The following is a 16,667-nucleotide window of genomic DNA, read 5'->3' as shown; positions in this document are numbered from 1 at the left end:
AGTGCCTTCCCGCCCGACACTGGCGCGCGGTCCCCAGTTTCTTAGTTTCCGCGGAGCTAAGAAGACGTGTGTTCAACGGCTGTTGAACAATTTTTTTCTCTTTTTGCCTTCCACGCTCGCGTAAACCCTTTGGGAAAGATTTTTTCCCTCATTTTTTCTTTTATTTCTTTTAATTTATAAAAAAAAAAAAATTTCTATTAGTAATTTTTTTCCTTTTCTTTCGGTTTCGCCCCGGCGCGGCCTATTGCCACTATCGAAGCCTCGGGCTTCGATTTGGCTGAAGCCGTTTTTCCATTCATGCCCCCTCAACCCGGGTTTAAAAAGTGCCAGCGGTGCGCTCGGCCAATTTCACTGACAGACCCACATAACTGGTGTCTGCAGTGTCTTGGTCCGGATCATCGAGCGTCAACTTGTACCCGCTGCACATCGTTAAAGAAAAGGACTTTGAAAAACCGCCAGATCCAACAGCGGTTGCTTTTCGGTGCCGAGATGTCCGACTCCGCTACACCGGCACCGACATCGGTTCCATCGCAGTCGGCACCTTCTTCGTCGACACCGCGCGATACCGCGCCGGCGTCGCACCCTCCAGGTAAGCCGGCTAAAAAGCCTTCCCCGCTGGAGCGTCCTCCGGTCTCCACTGCAGTGAGCCCAATCCTGCCGACCGTGAAACGCCAGCGGAAGCGCTCCGCTCCGATTGAAGTTAGCCCTTCGACATCGGGTTCTTCTTCGGAGTGTAGAGCGGCACCTAAGGTACCGCAGAAGAAAAAAGCGGTACCGGTGCCTTCTTTAGATGAGCGCATTGCCGCCGTCTTGCAGGTTCAGCTTAGGGAACAACTCCAAAAGCTAATTCCTGCTATTTTAACCCCGATCCTTCCAGAACCGGTCCGGTCTGAGCCACCGGTACCGATAGTGGGACAATCTCCTATTCTTGTATCCACTCCCTCGGTGCCGGTGCACTCGGCCTCATCGACATCGATGCCACTTCTTGCACCGGAGCCGAGACATCAGTCGGTACAGACTTCGGCACCGGTGCAACAGGTTACATCTCCCGGTACCGTGTCGATGAGATCGGGTAAGTCGGTACGCAAATCCCGACATTTGGAACCTTCGACTCCAGAGTCCCGGGATCGTACATCTCATGTAAGAGACCCCGATCTGTGGGGGGAGACTCTGAAGAACCATTCCTTTCTGAAGGTGAATGTTCTTCTGAAGAAGAGGATTCTGCGTTGCCTGATCCTTCTTCAGGACAGGAATCCACATCTTTTACTTCTTTTTTGAAAAGTATGTGTGACTCCATGTCTATTCCTTTGGAGGCTGAGTCTAAAAAATCTAAAGCTTTTTTAGATGCACTTGATTTTGACCAGCCTCCTAAGGAATTCCTGAAGCTCCCTCTGCACGATATATTAAGGGAGACATTCTACAAGAATTTGGAGACTCCTTTAACAATTCCTGGAGCTCCCCGTAAGCTTGATTCCTTGTACAAGGTGATTCCTATCCCTGGATTCGATAAACCCCAGCTTCCTCACGAATCCTTGTTAGTGGAATCTACTTTGAAAAAATCTTCAGGAGCTAGTGTGTATGCTTCTATACCTCCTGGCAGAGAGGGTAAGGCAATGGACAAATTTGGTAAGAGGCTTTACCAAAATGCAATGTTGGCCAATAGATCTGGCAACTACGCATTCCATTTTTCTTTTTACCTCAAACACCTCATTACCACCATGGCCTCTTTTGAAAAGTACCTTCCCCAACGAAAACAGCAGGCTTTTCATCAATGCTCTTCTTCGCTATTTCAGCTGCGAAAATTTATGGTTAGATCTATCTATGATACCTTTGAGCTAACCTCAAGAGCTACAGCTATGTCTGTAGCTATGCGTAGGCTTGCCTGGCTTCGGGTATCCGAACTTGATGTTAACCATCAAGATCGGTTAGCCAATGCACCATGCCTGGGGGATGAGCTTTTTGAGGATTCCATGGACTTGACTACTCAAAAGCTCTCAGCTCATGAGACACGTTGGGATACTCTGCTCAAAAATAAAAAGAAGCCCCCTACTACAAGGCCTTTCAGACAGCAGTCGGCTTATCAGCGCCGCTATGCAACTAGACCATTGCAGACACCTTCCCAACCACCTAGACGTCAACGCCAAGCACAACGTCAACCTCCTAGGCCTCAACAACAACAACAGCCTGTGAAGCCACCTCCACAACCAAAGTCACAACCCTTTTGACTTTGTTCTCCAAAGCATAGCCAGCGTTCAAATTTCCACCCACCTTCCTCAACCCATAGGTGGTCGTTTATCTCTTTTCCTAAGTCGATGGAAAATCATCACCTCGGACCAATGGGTCCTCAACATCATCCATCAGGGCTACTCTCTCAACTTTCAAACTCTGCCGGATCTAAGTCCACCAAAAGAGTCTGCTTTGAACTCTCCTCAATCTGTCCTTCTAGTTCAAGAAGTTCAATCTCTCCTTCGCTTAAATGCAATAGAGGAAGTTCCTCCAGATCAGCAGGGGTTCTACTCCCGTTATTTTCTAGTCCCCAAAAAAACAGGAGATCTAAGACCCATTCTAGATCTTCGAGATCTCAACAAATGTTTGGTAAAAGAAAAATTCAAAATGCTTTCTTTAGTCACTCTTTACCCTCTTCTCAATCAAAGCGACTGGCTATGCTCCCTCGATCTCAAAGAAGCTTACACTCACATTCCGGTCAATCTGACCTCCAGGAAATATCTTCGGTTCATGATCAATCATCATCATTACCAGTACAAGGTGCTACCCTTCGGTCTTGCCGCCTCTCCAAGGGTGTTCACCAAATGTCTCATTGTGGTTCCAGCTTTTCTTCGCTCTCACCATCTCCAGGTTTTTCCTTACCTAGACAACTGGTTGATCAAAGCTGCCTCTTCTCAGTCAGTTCTTCTGGCCACGAATCAAACCATCCTCTTTCTTCAACTCCTGGGATTCGAGATCAATCTTCCAAAATCTCATCTCATCCCCACTCAAAGACTTCAGTTCATTGGAGCAATACTGGACACAATCCTCATGAGATCATTCCTTCCATCCAATCGTCTTCAGACCCTCCAGTTTCTCTGTCAGCAGGTACTGTCTCAAAGTTCCATATCTGCCAAACAAATGATTCTTTTGGGTCACATGGCCTCCACAGTTCACGTCACTCCCCTTGCGCGTCTTCATCTGCGCACTCCTCAATGGACCTTAGCCAATCAGTGGTCCCAGGCGACAGATCCTTGCTCACGACACATATCTGTGACATCATCACTTCGTCGATCTCTGCAATGGTGGTTGATATCCTCAAATCTATCCAGAGGTCTTCTATTTCATCTGCCTCAGCATCAGCTTGTCATCACCACCGATGCATCCCCTTATGCTTGGGGAGCACATTTGGACGAGTTTCAAAACTCGAGGGTTTTGGACACCTCAGGAAATGAAACATCACATCAATTTCCTGGAACTCAGGGCAATGTTTTATGCCCTCAAAGCATTTCAGCACCTTCTCTTTCCTCAGGTACTTCTACTATGCACAGACAATCAGGTGGCGATGTATTACATCAACAAACAAGGTGGGACAGGCTCTCGCCTATTATGCCAGGAAGCCCAGAGAATTTGGACTTGGGCCACAGATCACCACTTGTTCCTGAAAGCGATCTACATCCAGGGGGAGCAGAACTCATTAGCGGACAAACTCAGCAGAGTTTTACAACCACACGAATGGACTCTCGATCCATCGACCTTGCAGTCCATCTTCGACCAGTGGGGCACTCCTCAAGTGGACCTCTTTGCAGCTCCTCACAATCACCAACTGCCCAGCTTCTGCTCCAGACTCTACACTCCTCACCGTCTGGCAGCGGATGCATTCCTCCTAGATTGGTCCAATCTGTTCCTGTATGCTTTCCCTCCACTTCCACTCATGTTACGCACGTTGTTCAAGCTCAAGAGGGACAGAGCCACCATGATTCTAATCGCTCCAAGATGGCCCAGGCAGCATTGGTTCTCCCTTCTACTTCAACTCAGTTCCAGGGATCCTTTTCTGCTTCCAATATTTCCTTCTCTGCTTACACAGCAACAGGAGACCCTTCTACATCCCAACCTCCAGTCTCTACACCTGACAGCTTGGTATCTCTCGGGCTGACTTCACATGATTCTCTACTGTCTCAGCCCGTTCGTTCTGTCCTGAATGCCTCCAGGAAACCGACCACTCTTCAGTGTTACCATCAGAAGTGGACAAGATTCTCTTCTTGGTGTCTTCTTCATCATCATAATCCCACATCTCTTTCAGTAGAGGCATTATTGGATTACCTACTTTCTCTGTCTTGACTCGGGCCTCAAATCTACCTCCGTCAGAGTTCATCTCAGTGCTATTGCGGCTTTTCATGAGCCAGTCCATGGAAAGCTCCTTTCAGCTCATCCCCTGGTCACCAGATTCATGCGAGGTCTTTTTAATTTAAAACCTCCTATTAAAGCTCCTCCTGTGGTCTGGGATCTTAATGTGGTTCTTTCCGCCTTAATGAAGCCTCCATTTGAACCTTTGGCGAATACCTCTTTCAAGTTTCTCACTTGGAAGGTACTTTTCCTTATTGCTCTCACCTCTGCCAGGAGGGTCAGTGAGCTTCATGCACTAGTTTCTGACCCACCTTTCACAGTCTTTCATCATGATAAGGTGGTTCTGCGTACACATCCAAAGTTTCTTCCTAAGGTTGTCTCTGAATTCCATCTCAATCAATCCATTGTTCTGCCTGTCTTCTTTCCGAGACCTCACTCGCATTCTGGTGAGCAGGCTCTACATACTTTGGACTGTAAGCGGGCTTTGGCTTACTATTTAGACCGTACTAAGCCCCACAGATCATCCCCACAACTCTTTCTGTCCTTTGATCCGAATAAATTAGGGCATCCTGTTTCTAAACGTACGTTGTCCAATTGGCTTGCAGCGTGCATTTCATTCTGTTATGCTCAGACCGGACTGACTCTGGAAGGTTCTGTCACAGCCCATAGAGTCTGAGCTATGGCAGCATCTGTAGCTTTCCTCCGTTCCACTCCTATTGAGGAAATCTGCAAGACTGCCACTTGGTCCTCAGTTCATACTTTTACATCTCATTATTGTCTGGACGCTTTCTCCAGACGGGATGGACACTTCGGCCAATCTATTTTGCAAAATTTGTTTTCCTAATGGCCAACCTTCCCACCATCCCTCTTTTTGTTAGCTTGGAGGTCACCCATCAGTCAAGAATATGCTGCCTGCTTGTCCTGGGATAAAGCACAGTTACTTACCGTAACAGGTGTTATCCAGGGAGAGCAGGCAGATATTCTTGCGTCCCACCCACCTCCCCGGGTTGGCTTCTTAGCTGGCTTATCATAACTGGGGACCGCGCGCCTGTGTCGGGCGGGAAGGCACGCGCGGTGCGGCCTCTAGAACTTTCCAAGTTCTTAGAGTGCAATCACTCTAAAAGTGTCCGTACCGGGGCTCCGTCGGTGCCGTCACCCATCAGTCAAGAATATCTGCCTGCTGTCCCTGGATAACACCTGTTACGGTAAGTAACTGTGCTTTATACACGAATACAGGATGTCTGATGCGGTACTCGGAGAGACCCCCCCAGGAAAGAGATCTGGGAGTACTGGTCGACAAGTCGATGAAGCCGTCCGTGCAATTTGCGGCAGCTGCGAAAAGGGTGAACAGAATGCTATGAATGATAAAGAAGGGGATCACAAACAGATCGGAGAAGGTTATCATGCCACTGTACCGGGCCATGGTACGCCCCCACCTCGAATACTGCATCCAGCACTGGTCGCCGTTCATGAAGAAGGACACAGTACTACTTGAAAGGTTCTAGAGAAGAGCGACTAAAATGGTTAAAGGACTGGAGGAGTTGCCGTACAGTGAGAGAAATTGGGCCTCTTCTCCCTTGAACTTGGTCATAATATACTTGTGTCTCCAGTTTTCAAAAATTCTAAGGAGTCTGTTTCCTTGACTGCCAACTACAGACCTATTGCCAACATGGCATTTTTTCTTAAACTAATTGAAGGACTGGTTAACATTGATCTCATGAAATATTTAGAGAAGTTCAGCATTCTACACAATTCTCAGTCTGGTTTCTGTACAAATTATAGTACCGAAATAGTTTTAGCTTCTATGACTGGGGAAAAAGCACATTGGTACTGCAGATCGACTTTAGCAGTGCCTTTGACCTTGTATGACACTGGGATAAATTTCTCTGCAGGAAGTCACTTTTCCCATCCCGTCCCTGTCGCATTCCTGTAAGTGTAAGCTCTGCTTTAACCACACAAGCCTTGAACACTTATGATTTTAAAGTGTTTGATGCTTATGCAGATGAGGATGGAGCTTGCAGGAATGAGACAGGAAAAGAATGTGGGGGGAGGGGGGCAGGAAAAAATTTGTCCCTGTGTCTATGTACTTCTAGCAATATTATAGAAATTAGTAATGCACCGTTTCCATGTAGAGTTTTTAAAAGATAAGACCCTTGAAGCTATAGATAATATTTACAAAATTCAGAGTTCTCATGTTTGCAAAAGTGACTTTGGCACCATTAAGAGCACTTTGTGGATTATTAGCCCTCGTAATAACCTCATTTGGAATACTGCCAGGTCAAAACAAAGTTCAGGAACAGGTTGTATGCTAGAGATTGTACAAATCTGCAGTTTAGTCGTCTGAGTAGCAGAAGTATGATTATCCTGTGAGAAGTTGGGATTTGTTCTGCATCCTTTGTGTTGCACCTAAGATTGTTTAAGGCTGGTCTGGCTGTGTAGGTTGGACCTTTATGGAAAGTATGTTTTTTCATAGTGTTTTGCACAATTTCAGGCTAGCTATTGATAGATTTGTCCAAACAACAAGCATGAACTGTTTTAATATGGGTATTAAATATAGTACAGTAGTTGTAAAATTCATTTTTTGTTACAGGAAAATGTCTGTAGGAAAAGCACAGATTGGCAAACCTGCCCCTGATTTCCAAGCCACTGCAGTTATGCCTGATGGACAATTCAAAGATATAAAGCTATCTGATTATAGGGGTAAGTTCAGCTTTGACTCTAGTTTCACTATTCTGGTAAGGCACAGTCTTGCTCCTACTGTGTGGTTTCTCAAGGCTAAATTCTCACAACTTTGCGTTAAAAACTGGCCCACTGTTACAGCAGTTATTGTAGCGATTTTAAAAAGGCGAGTCATTCTTCAAAAATTGCGCATGCAAATGAGGTTGGTAGAGTAACGAAGGTTTGCTAAACTTGCATGTGCCCATCGCTGATGATAGTGATCGGCACATGCACAGAATAAATACACACAAGAACCCCCCCCCCAATCGAAGATCAGCAGGAAGGATGCCCACTCCCTCTGGCCACTGAAGTCAAGCAATACCTCCCACCCCCCACAGCAGCAGGAATGATGCCCACTCCCATCGCCAAGCAGTGCCCCCACCACCACCCCCCACCTGGCAGTGGGAAAGATGCCCATTCCCGGCCACCACATAATACCACTCCTACCTCCTGCCCCTTCCCCCTTACCTTGTTTACTATGGCTGGCCAGGAAGGAAAAGGCCCACCATTTTGAAGAGACAGGCCTGCTGGCCAGAGGGAGTAGGCATCCTTTTGGCCAGCCATTGTAAACAAGGTAAGGGGGCGGGGTATCAATGGGGGGGGTGTTTGGAGGGAGTGTGCATCTCTCCCGCTGCTGGAGGGGGGTGTCGGGTAGGGAGGAGGGTTGCTTGACTAAGCTGTCAAGCCTTACTTTCTTGTTGGTGCCTGAGCCAATCAGCGCTCAGGCACTGATCAGAAAGTAAGGCAACGACAGCTCAGACCTGTCGGCAAATTTTGGCCACAAATGTGGCACAACCAGGTTAGAGAATCACTCTGAGTGTTCATTTTAATATTAATGATCTCCTTCTATATTTGCATGGCAGTATCAGAGACTGCTAGAAAACTCCGAAAAGACTATGGTAAGCTTCTAATAATCTGTCGCTAAAATACAAGCATGCTAAATCGGCTGGAATTGGTTTAGAGAGCATGTAAAAAGCAGATTTTAGTTTTGAGAATCTGTCCCTCAGTCCCTGCAGAATATCCATAAGAAGTTATCCCAGGACAAGCAGGCAGGTATTATCACATATGGGTGATGTCACCGACGGAGCCCGGATGCGGACGCCTCACAAGCTTGAAGAAACTCAAAGTTTCGAGTCGCCCGCACCGCGCATGCGCGAGTGCCTTCCCACCCAGCACAGGGCGCGTCTCCTCAGTTCTCAGTTTTCCGTGGAGCCGAGAAGTCCGTTTTTGACTCTCTGTGTTTAACTTCGTTCACTTTTTGCTTCTCTCAACCGCGGTTTGTGTTTTTTCTTCACGAATCGCTGTTTTATTTTGTTTCTTTTATTTTAGTTAAAAAAAAAAAAAAAATTTTTTTGTCTTCCGTTTGTTTTCCGGGATGGGCTGCTCGGCTGCAGCCCGCGAGCTTTGACTTTGCGGCGGCTATTTTTCTGCCTATGTCCCGGCCTGCTACAGGCTTTAAGAGGTGTAAGTGTCAGCGCGCGATCTCTCTCACGGACCCTCACAGATGCTGCCTCAAGTGCCTTGGGCCGAAACATCATCCTAGGTCGTACCTGCCTTGCCAAACACTTCAACCTTGTGCTTTCAAGCGTCGTTGCATTCTGGTGGACAAGCTTTTTGAGATGGAGTCTCCTACTGATCCCTCGACTTCAAAGGCGTCTTCAGCCTCGACTTCCATCGAAGCTCCTTCGGTGCCTACTGCTTCCACCTGGAGCCTCATCAGACCTTCGTCGTTTGTAGTGGCTCTTGCTTCGATGTCATCTGCTGTATCTTCCCCTGTTTCCTCAGGTCAGATAGCTCAGCAGTCGGTTCCACCGGTGGTGATTAAAGTGTCCAAGACTACTAATCGAAGCACACTCACACTACCTCAAAGGAACCTCCAGCCAAGGCAGGTGGTCTGGTTTCAGACGCGGATCCATCCTTGCCGGCTTCTTTCCAGACCATATTAGAGAAGCAGTTTATTCAGTTCCTTACTAACATGGGACCTAAACTGCTTCCTTTTATCCAGACTGGGCATTCAGCAGACTCCCGCGAGGTCGAGCGCTTTCTATGCCCCAGTCTGAGCTTCCACACTCTTTGCAGGGAGCAGAGTCTCTGCGAGTGTCTGGTCTGCCATCCAAGCACGAAAAGCAAGGAGCAGATTCTTTGCGAGTGCATCGACGAGAATCTTCACATTCTAAGCAAGGAGCAGAGTCTTTAAGAGTGCATCGAGGTTCCTCCACCAAGCCTCTGCAGCTTCGATCTACAGCCTCTAGTCCTATTCATACATCGGCATCGGCTGCTTACGTCTCCGAGGCAAAATCTCCTCGATCCTCGAGATCTGGTTCCAGACACAGTTCTCACCACCATTCGAGGCCTTCATCGAACATAAGAACATAAGAACTGCCATCTCCGGATCAGACCTTCGGTCCATCAAGTCCGGCGATCCGCACACGCGGAGGCCCTGCCAGGTGTACACCTGGCGTAATTTATAGTCCACCATATCTTTATATGCCTCTCTTAAGGAGATATGCATCTAGTTTGCTCTTGAAGCCTAGGACGGTCGATTCCGCAATAATCTCCTCTGGGAGGGCATTCCAGGTGTCAACCACTCTCTGAGTGAAGCAGAACTTCCTGACATTAGTCCTGAATCTGTCCCCCCTTAGCTTCATTTCATGTCCTCTAGTCCGTGTCAAATTGGACAATGTAAATAATCTTCTCTGCTCTATTTTGTCGATTCCTTTCAGTATTTTGAAGGTCTCGATCATATCCCCTTTTTTTCTTCTTCCAGGCATCGTACTTCTCAGGATAAACTATCTTCCTCGAAGCATTGCTCTACTCCACCCTCGACCAGACCACCGACTCCTCATTCGAGGTCTCCGATGCTGGACCTCGAGGATATTCCGGTCTCGATTGCCAAGTCCAAGTCACCAGGTTCTTTGGATGCATTTTTCCATGCCAAAGCTTCTCTTCGACATAGGCTGCCTCGACGTCCTTGAGTCCTTCTCGAGGCAAAGCATTGCCAGATCAGCTATCTTTCTCATCTTTCCTGCGACAGATGGCTGTAGATTTGGATGTACAATTGGATACTGGCTCCAAATATTCTAAGGAATATCTAGAAGTCATGCGTCTTCCTCAACCTCTGGCGGAGTGTCTCAAGCTTCCACTTCATAAGCTTTTGAATCAGACTTTTGCTCGATGTATGGAAGAGAAAATTTTCTTGTCAGCTGGAAGACGTCAGGAATACCGTTGTAAAAGTTACACGTGTTGAAAATCCTTGATGAGGCTATAAATCATCAGCAATAAGTTCCGTTTATCTGTGCTAAATTCAGAACAGTTTTTAAATGTCCGAATTTCTATCTCTTAGGCAGAGAATCACACGAGGTAACTTACAGGTCTAATTATTGAAAGAAAAAGTTTACAATTAGAACATCTATGAGCAGATCTGAGCTTCCCCGGACCTTATCACAGACTAGACTTATTATTAATTAATTAGCACCTTTCTTTTCTTGAATCTCATTAGATGACTTCCTCGGACCAATCCAGAAACAGAACTTGATGAATAGCCTTTCTGTATAAAGTATCATATATGCTGGAAGACCCAGGGCCGTTAGACAGATAAGAACAGAATAATTTCTTCAAGATTCACACTGTCCCATTATTAAAGCACAGATGAATGCCCTTGAATAGCAACATTCGGGTACATCCCCATAATGCATCAGGCAGAAACAGCAAAGCTGTGTACTTCTTACTTCTTGCAAAATTCATGCTGGAAAGTTGCTTGCAGAGAGATTCTTGAAACAATGGTTCAGGCTTGATGACATCATAGAGGCCTAACCTTCAGGTGTGAATACGGAAATATCCCTACACACCAAACCACACAGAACTCCTCAACTTTTATTTCCTTCGATCCAAATAAGTTGGACCATCCTATTTCTAAGCGTACCATCTCCAACTGGATGGCGGCTTGTATCTCATTCTGGTATGCCCAGGCTGGATTATCCCTCACAGTAAAGTCACAGCCCATAAGGTCAGACCTATGGCAGCTTCAGTAGCTTTCCTCAGATCTACACCTATTGAGGAAATTTGCAAGGCTGCTACTTGGTCCTTGGTTCATACCTTCACTTCTCACTATTGTCTGGATACTTTCTCCAGACGGGATGGACAGTTTGACCAAACAGTATTACAAAATTTATTCTCCTAAATTGCCAACACACCCACCATCCCATTCTGGTTAGCTTGGAGGTCACCCATATGTGAGAATACCTACCTGCTTGTCCTGGGATAAAGCACAGTTACTTACTGTAACAGTTGTTATCCAGGGACAGCAGGCAGCTATTCTCACAACCCACCCACCTCCCCTGGTTGGCTTCTCTGCTAGGAGACTTGCCCTGTGCTGGGCGGGAAGGCACTCGCGCATGCGTAGTGGGGCTGACTTGAAACTTCTGAAGTTTTCTACAAGCAAGTATGCTTGCGAGGCTGTCCGCATTGGGGCTCTATGGATGACATCACCCATATGTTGAGAATAGCTGCCTGCTGTCCCTGGATAACATCTTTTACGGTAAGTAACTGTGCTTTACGTTGTGTAACTATGCTTTATAGAGGAACTTTGCAAATAAAATGAATTAGATGTGTGAGTGCTGGGCAGACTGGATGAACCATGCAGGTCTTTATCTGCTGTCATTTACTATGTAGTAATTCATCAAAATGTATCATGTTGAATGGATGACCATGGAATTGGGCATTTACTGGAAAGTGAAACTTTTACCAGGGAAAGTTAGTGTGACTGGTTCTCTGGATTTAAAATCAAATCTCTCATTAACAGTACTTTGGGAATGGATCTGCTGATCAGTGTTCTACCACCTGTCTCTTAGTCTCCCTTTAACTAAAGATCTATTTGGAATGTTCTGTGCCAAGTTCATGCATTTACTTTTTTTTTTTTTTTCCAGGAAAATATGTGGTGTTCTTCTTCTACCCTATGGACTTCACATTTGTTTGTCCAACAGAAATTACCTCCTTCAGTGACCGTTCTGCAGAATTTAAAAAAATCAACTGTGAAATAATTGCAGCCTCAGTGGATTCCCATTTCTGTCATCTTGCATGGTAAGTTCCAGCTTGTTTTATTCAGTTTTCTTGAACATGAAATGTTATCCTTCATAGTCTATGCTTCAAGCAGAATACTTGTTCTGGCTTGGCAGATTAATGCATTTTAACTGTGCTTGATGCTACAGATGCAAACCAGAGGAAGAAGCAAAGTGGCACTGAGAATCCAACTTGAGCTTTGTAGCTCTGTGCTACTGCTTTTCAACCTAATCTACTACTACTACTAATTATTATTTCTATAGCGCTGAAAGGTGTACGCAGTGCTGTACATTTTAACATACAATAGACATCCCTGCTCAGAAGAGCTTCCAATCTAATTTAGACAGGACATTTCAGGGTTGGGGAGGTTTTAGTGGGTATAGGTATCTTACAGCAGTGAGGGGGAGTTAAGAGTTGAAAGCAGTTTCAAAAAAGTGGGCTTTTAGTTTTAAAGGGGACACTGGGTTCTTTTGTAACATACTATCTAATGCAGGACTAACACAGCTCGGATTGAAGGTGGCTTGGGGTCCATGAAGATTCCACTTCTGGCAGATGTAAAACACACTATTTCTAAAGACTATGGTGTTCTGAAGGAAGATGAGGGTATTTCATTCAGGTAAGAACATGCAACTTTTTTCCTTGGAACATAAAAATATTAAATGCTAACCTTTGGGGTGGGATTCAAGAGGCGGAGCTTGGCAATATTCAGATCTCCGATCACGCTCCTGTCTGGGTGGTATGCAAGGGACTTAGGATACAATCGGGTAAAAGATTTTGGCATTTAAATTAATCACTTTTAGGGGATCCTATCATATTGCAAGAAGTGAGGGAGTCTATTGTAGAATATCTATATATGAATGATAATGGGGAAGTAGGTGATGGGATACTTTGGGATGCTCTGAAAGTTGTTATTCGGGGTATTTTTGTTAAATGGGGGGCCCGTAAAAAACGAGACAAAGCTAGGCGCTCTTTGGGATTGCGTGAACGATTAGTGGAACTAGAAAAACAACATCAATCTGATCCTCGATCCAGGGTTTATGCGGCCTTGAGTAAAGCACGGTTGGAATTACACCAACTACAACTTGAGGACTTGTCTTTTAGGAAGACACAATTGAAACAGGCTATGTTTGAGAATGGAAATCGGTCTAGTGCTATGCTAGCCCGTTATTTGCGGGCTCGTAGGATGTCTGCTACTATTCAGAGCATTCGTGGACCTGATGGGGTTAGGTATAGGACTGATAAGGATATTCATAACCATTTTGTCACATTTTTTGCAGCGTTGTATCGTGGGGACAACCCGAGTGATGGTTCTAAGATCACAGATTTTTTTAGACATGGTCCCTTTGCCCCAGCTATCGGGTTTGGAACAAGAGGGGTTAGATCTTCCCATAACGGAGGGGGAGGTGAATGGGGTCATACGAGGTTTAAAAGGGGGTAAATCTCCGGGGTTGGATGGGCTACCGAATGTGTTCTATAAGACCTTTAAGGAGCAGATTGTTTCCTTGTTGGTGAGGGTTGGTAATGGGGTGCGGGATGGGGGTTCTCTGCCATCTACTATGGGAGAAGCAGGGATTGTTGAAGCTGGGAAGGGATTTGGAGCAGTGTGGAGCATATCGTCCCATCTCATTATTAAATGTTGATGCTAAAATTTTGGCAAAGGTGTTGGCATTGAGATTGGGACGAGTGCTACCGGGACTTGTCCATGTTGATCAAGCTGGATTTATCCAGAGGCGTCAAGTAGGAGATAATATCCGTAGAACTTTACATTTGATTTGGGAGGCACAGCAACAGCATAGTAAAATGGTTTTCTTTAGCACTCTCCAGACCAGTAGAGGTTAACTTTACGAATGGGTATATATCTAATCATGACCAGCAGGTGGAGACTGAAAACAAAACTTTGGGACAGTATATGCTATCCTCCCTTCTCTATTTCCCTCAGTCTTCTTTCAGTCTCCAGCAGGTGTTGATGTGATCTGTACCCATCTCCCTTGGTAGGGCTGTTGGAATTTGTTTAGGGGGTTTATTGTCCCTGTTTTTGGCCGGACGGAGCTTGGGCGGACTCTGTTTGGGGGTTCGTCCGACCTCGGGGGTGTCAAACTCGGCGGGTCTCGAGCGGGGTCCCTCCCCCCACTTCCTCCACCTCCCCACATTTTTTTAGAGGAGCCTCAGCAGTAAGCCTTGCCCCCTAAATCAAGCAAGGCATATTGCTTAGAGAGCCTGTGGAGTCTGTTCTGTAAAAAAAAAAAAAAAATCCTGAGGTAGTGCTGGTCTGGAGGGTTGTTTCCCTTTAAGAAAACTGTATTTTACTGTATTTTTTCAACTAACCGGCACTTTTTTTACAGCTAGGTCGCGTATGGAGCAATGAGCACTTCTAAAGGGAAAAAGTGCTCATTGTGCTCCAGACGCGACTCGCGAGGCACTCGCGGCTGGCCTGTGCAAGCGGTGTTCAGGCCGGTGCGGTGGAGGAACTCCGTCGGCAGCGGCTGCAGGCGCCCAGAGCTCCCCGCCGATGGTGCCTCGCGAGTCGGCAGGGAACGGTGGAGAAGCCCGGTCTTCTCCGTCCGCCCACGGAGGGATTCCCCGAGCCGCCGACGGTCGGGTTTTGGAGGATTCCCTCTCAGCTGATTTTTTGACAGCTGATGCCGGCTTGCCTGCTTTAGCGGCTGAGACTGTTCAGGTTTCTCAGCCGCTTCAGGCTATGGAGGGAGCTTTTTTGGCGGGAAAACCGCCATCTTCTCTGTCTGGCCCCTCCATTTTATCTTCCACCTCAGGTGACCTTCCCCCTGTTTTGACTATGCAGGGGCAGGTTTCTGCTGGGTCCCCTGCTGTGGCAGGGTGTCCCTTGGGACCCTCGGGGGGTTTTTCTCCTGATTTTTTCTTTTCTTTATGCAGAGCCTATTTTCAGGCGGCTGGGGGTCCCGGTTGCGCCCAGGGGGTTTCAGGGGGTGGGGTTTCCTCCGCGCTCCCTGCGGCTTTGCCTCTCTCGTCTGACGTGACGTCCCCTCCGCCGCCTCCCTTGTCCAAGCGTCCGCGGGTGTCGTGGGACGAGGATTTGTGGTCGGAGGAACGGGTCGGTCTGGAGGAGGACCTGGACCCTTCTGAGGAATTCCAGGACCCTCTGGAGGGGACGGAAGCTGGCGGCGGGTTGTCGGGTTTCCCGTTCTCCGGTGAAGAGGCGTCTGTGGTGCGCCTTTTTCAGAGAGATGAGCTGCCTGACCTTATTCAACAGGTTTCTTCGGTTTTGCGTTTTGAGGACGCGCCGCCGGAGACTCCGCGTGTGGGGGACCCTCTGTTACGGGGGATCTGTTCCGTTTCCCGCTCTTTTCCTATGCATCAGGATATTCGGGATATTATTCTGGAGCAGTGGAAAACGCCGGAGACGCCGTTTCGGCTGGCGCGCAGCATGGCTCGCCTGTATCCCATTCCAGAAGGGGATCGGGCTACGTTAGCTTCGCCAGTCGTTGATGCGGTGGTCTCGGCAATTTCTAAGCGGCATACCGTGCCTGTTGAGGGCGGTTCTGCCTTGCGGGACTCCGAGGAGCGCAAGTTGGAGAACATTCTTAAGCAAAATTTTCAGGTTTCTGCTTTTGGGGTCCAGGCGGCTATTTGTGGGGGACTGGTCGCTCACGCCGTGTTTCGGTGGGCGGAGCGTGTCTTGGATCGGGAGTCTGATGACTGGTCTCTGGTGGATCAGGAGGTAGCGAAGATTGAGATGGCTGCCTCATTCCTCTCAGATGCTCTATATGACTTGGTGCGGATCTCGGCTAAGTCTATGGCTTTTGGCGTGGCCGCAAGGCGGGTGTTGTGGCTGCGCGCTTGGGCGGCGGATGCTGCGTCCAAAGCTAAGCTTACTAAATTTCCCTTTCGGGGGTCGTTTTTATTTGGAGAGGACTTGGATAAGTTGATTCAGACTCTGTCGGACTCGAAAGTTCCCCGTCTGCCGGAGGACCGTGCCCGCCCTGCGTCTCGGGGTGGTGCGGCCCGGGGGCGTTTGCGGGAATTTCGCAAGTATCGCCCTGGGCGTGGGGCTCGGAGCGATTTTCAGTGCTCTCAAGGCTTTTCAACATTTTCTTCTCGACCAGGTAGTCCTCATTCAAACAGACAACCAAGTCGCCATGTACTGTGTCAACAAACAGGGAGGCACAGGCTCTCTCGCCCTTTGTCAGGAAGCTCTGAAGCTTTGGAATTGGGCAATGCCTCACAACATCTTCCTCAGAGCTGTCTACATTCAAGGTCAGCAAAACTGTCTGGCGGACAAATTGGGTTGCTTTCTCCAACCTCACGAATGGGCACTCAATTCCTCCCCTCTACATCAAGTTTTTGCCCAATGGGGGATTCCTCAGATAGACCTCTTTGAGTCAGAGAGAATATGACCCTTGGCACCTAAGGAGGAAACAGGGGATCCAGATTTATCCAAATCAGGGTTCATGACCAAATTAAAATCACCCATGAGAAGAAGTGGATCCCCAGGAAAGCAAGAACAAAGTTTAAACAACCATTGCACAAAAGCCGATTCTCTCGAATTAGGGCCATAGACCACAAGGAGAAGATAAGAACTT

The 16,667-nt window shown here is 47.3% G+C and overlaps 1 protein-coding gene across 1 annotated transcript in view; it reads left to right on the top strand.

Annotated features, from left to right (window-relative positions):
• PRDX1 (peroxiredoxin 1) overlaps positions 1-16,667 on the top strand; it is a 103,181-nt gene that overhangs the window by 49,830 nt on the left and 36,684 nt on the right. The window contains exons 2-4 of the mRNA XM_033916241.1: positions 6,923-7,032; positions 11,976-12,129; positions 12,602-12,724. Of these exons, the coding sequence (XP_033772132.1) occupies positions 6,927-7,032; positions 11,976-12,129; positions 12,602-12,724 (383 nt within the window). The 5' untranslated portion in view covers positions 6,923-6,926. The remainder of the gene's footprint in view (positions 1-6,922; positions 7,033-11,975; positions 12,130-12,601; positions 12,725-16,667) is intronic.

This window comes from Geotrypetes seraphini, chromosome 12, assembly GCF_902459505.1.
Source record: "Geotrypetes seraphini chromosome 12, aGeoSer1.1, whole genome shotgun sequence".
NCBI lineage: Eukaryota > Metazoa > Chordata > Amphibia > Gymnophiona > Dermophiidae > Geotrypetes > Geotrypetes seraphini.
Note: the sequence above shows the minus strand (reverse complement) of the source record. Positions and strands in the feature narration are given on the sequence as shown.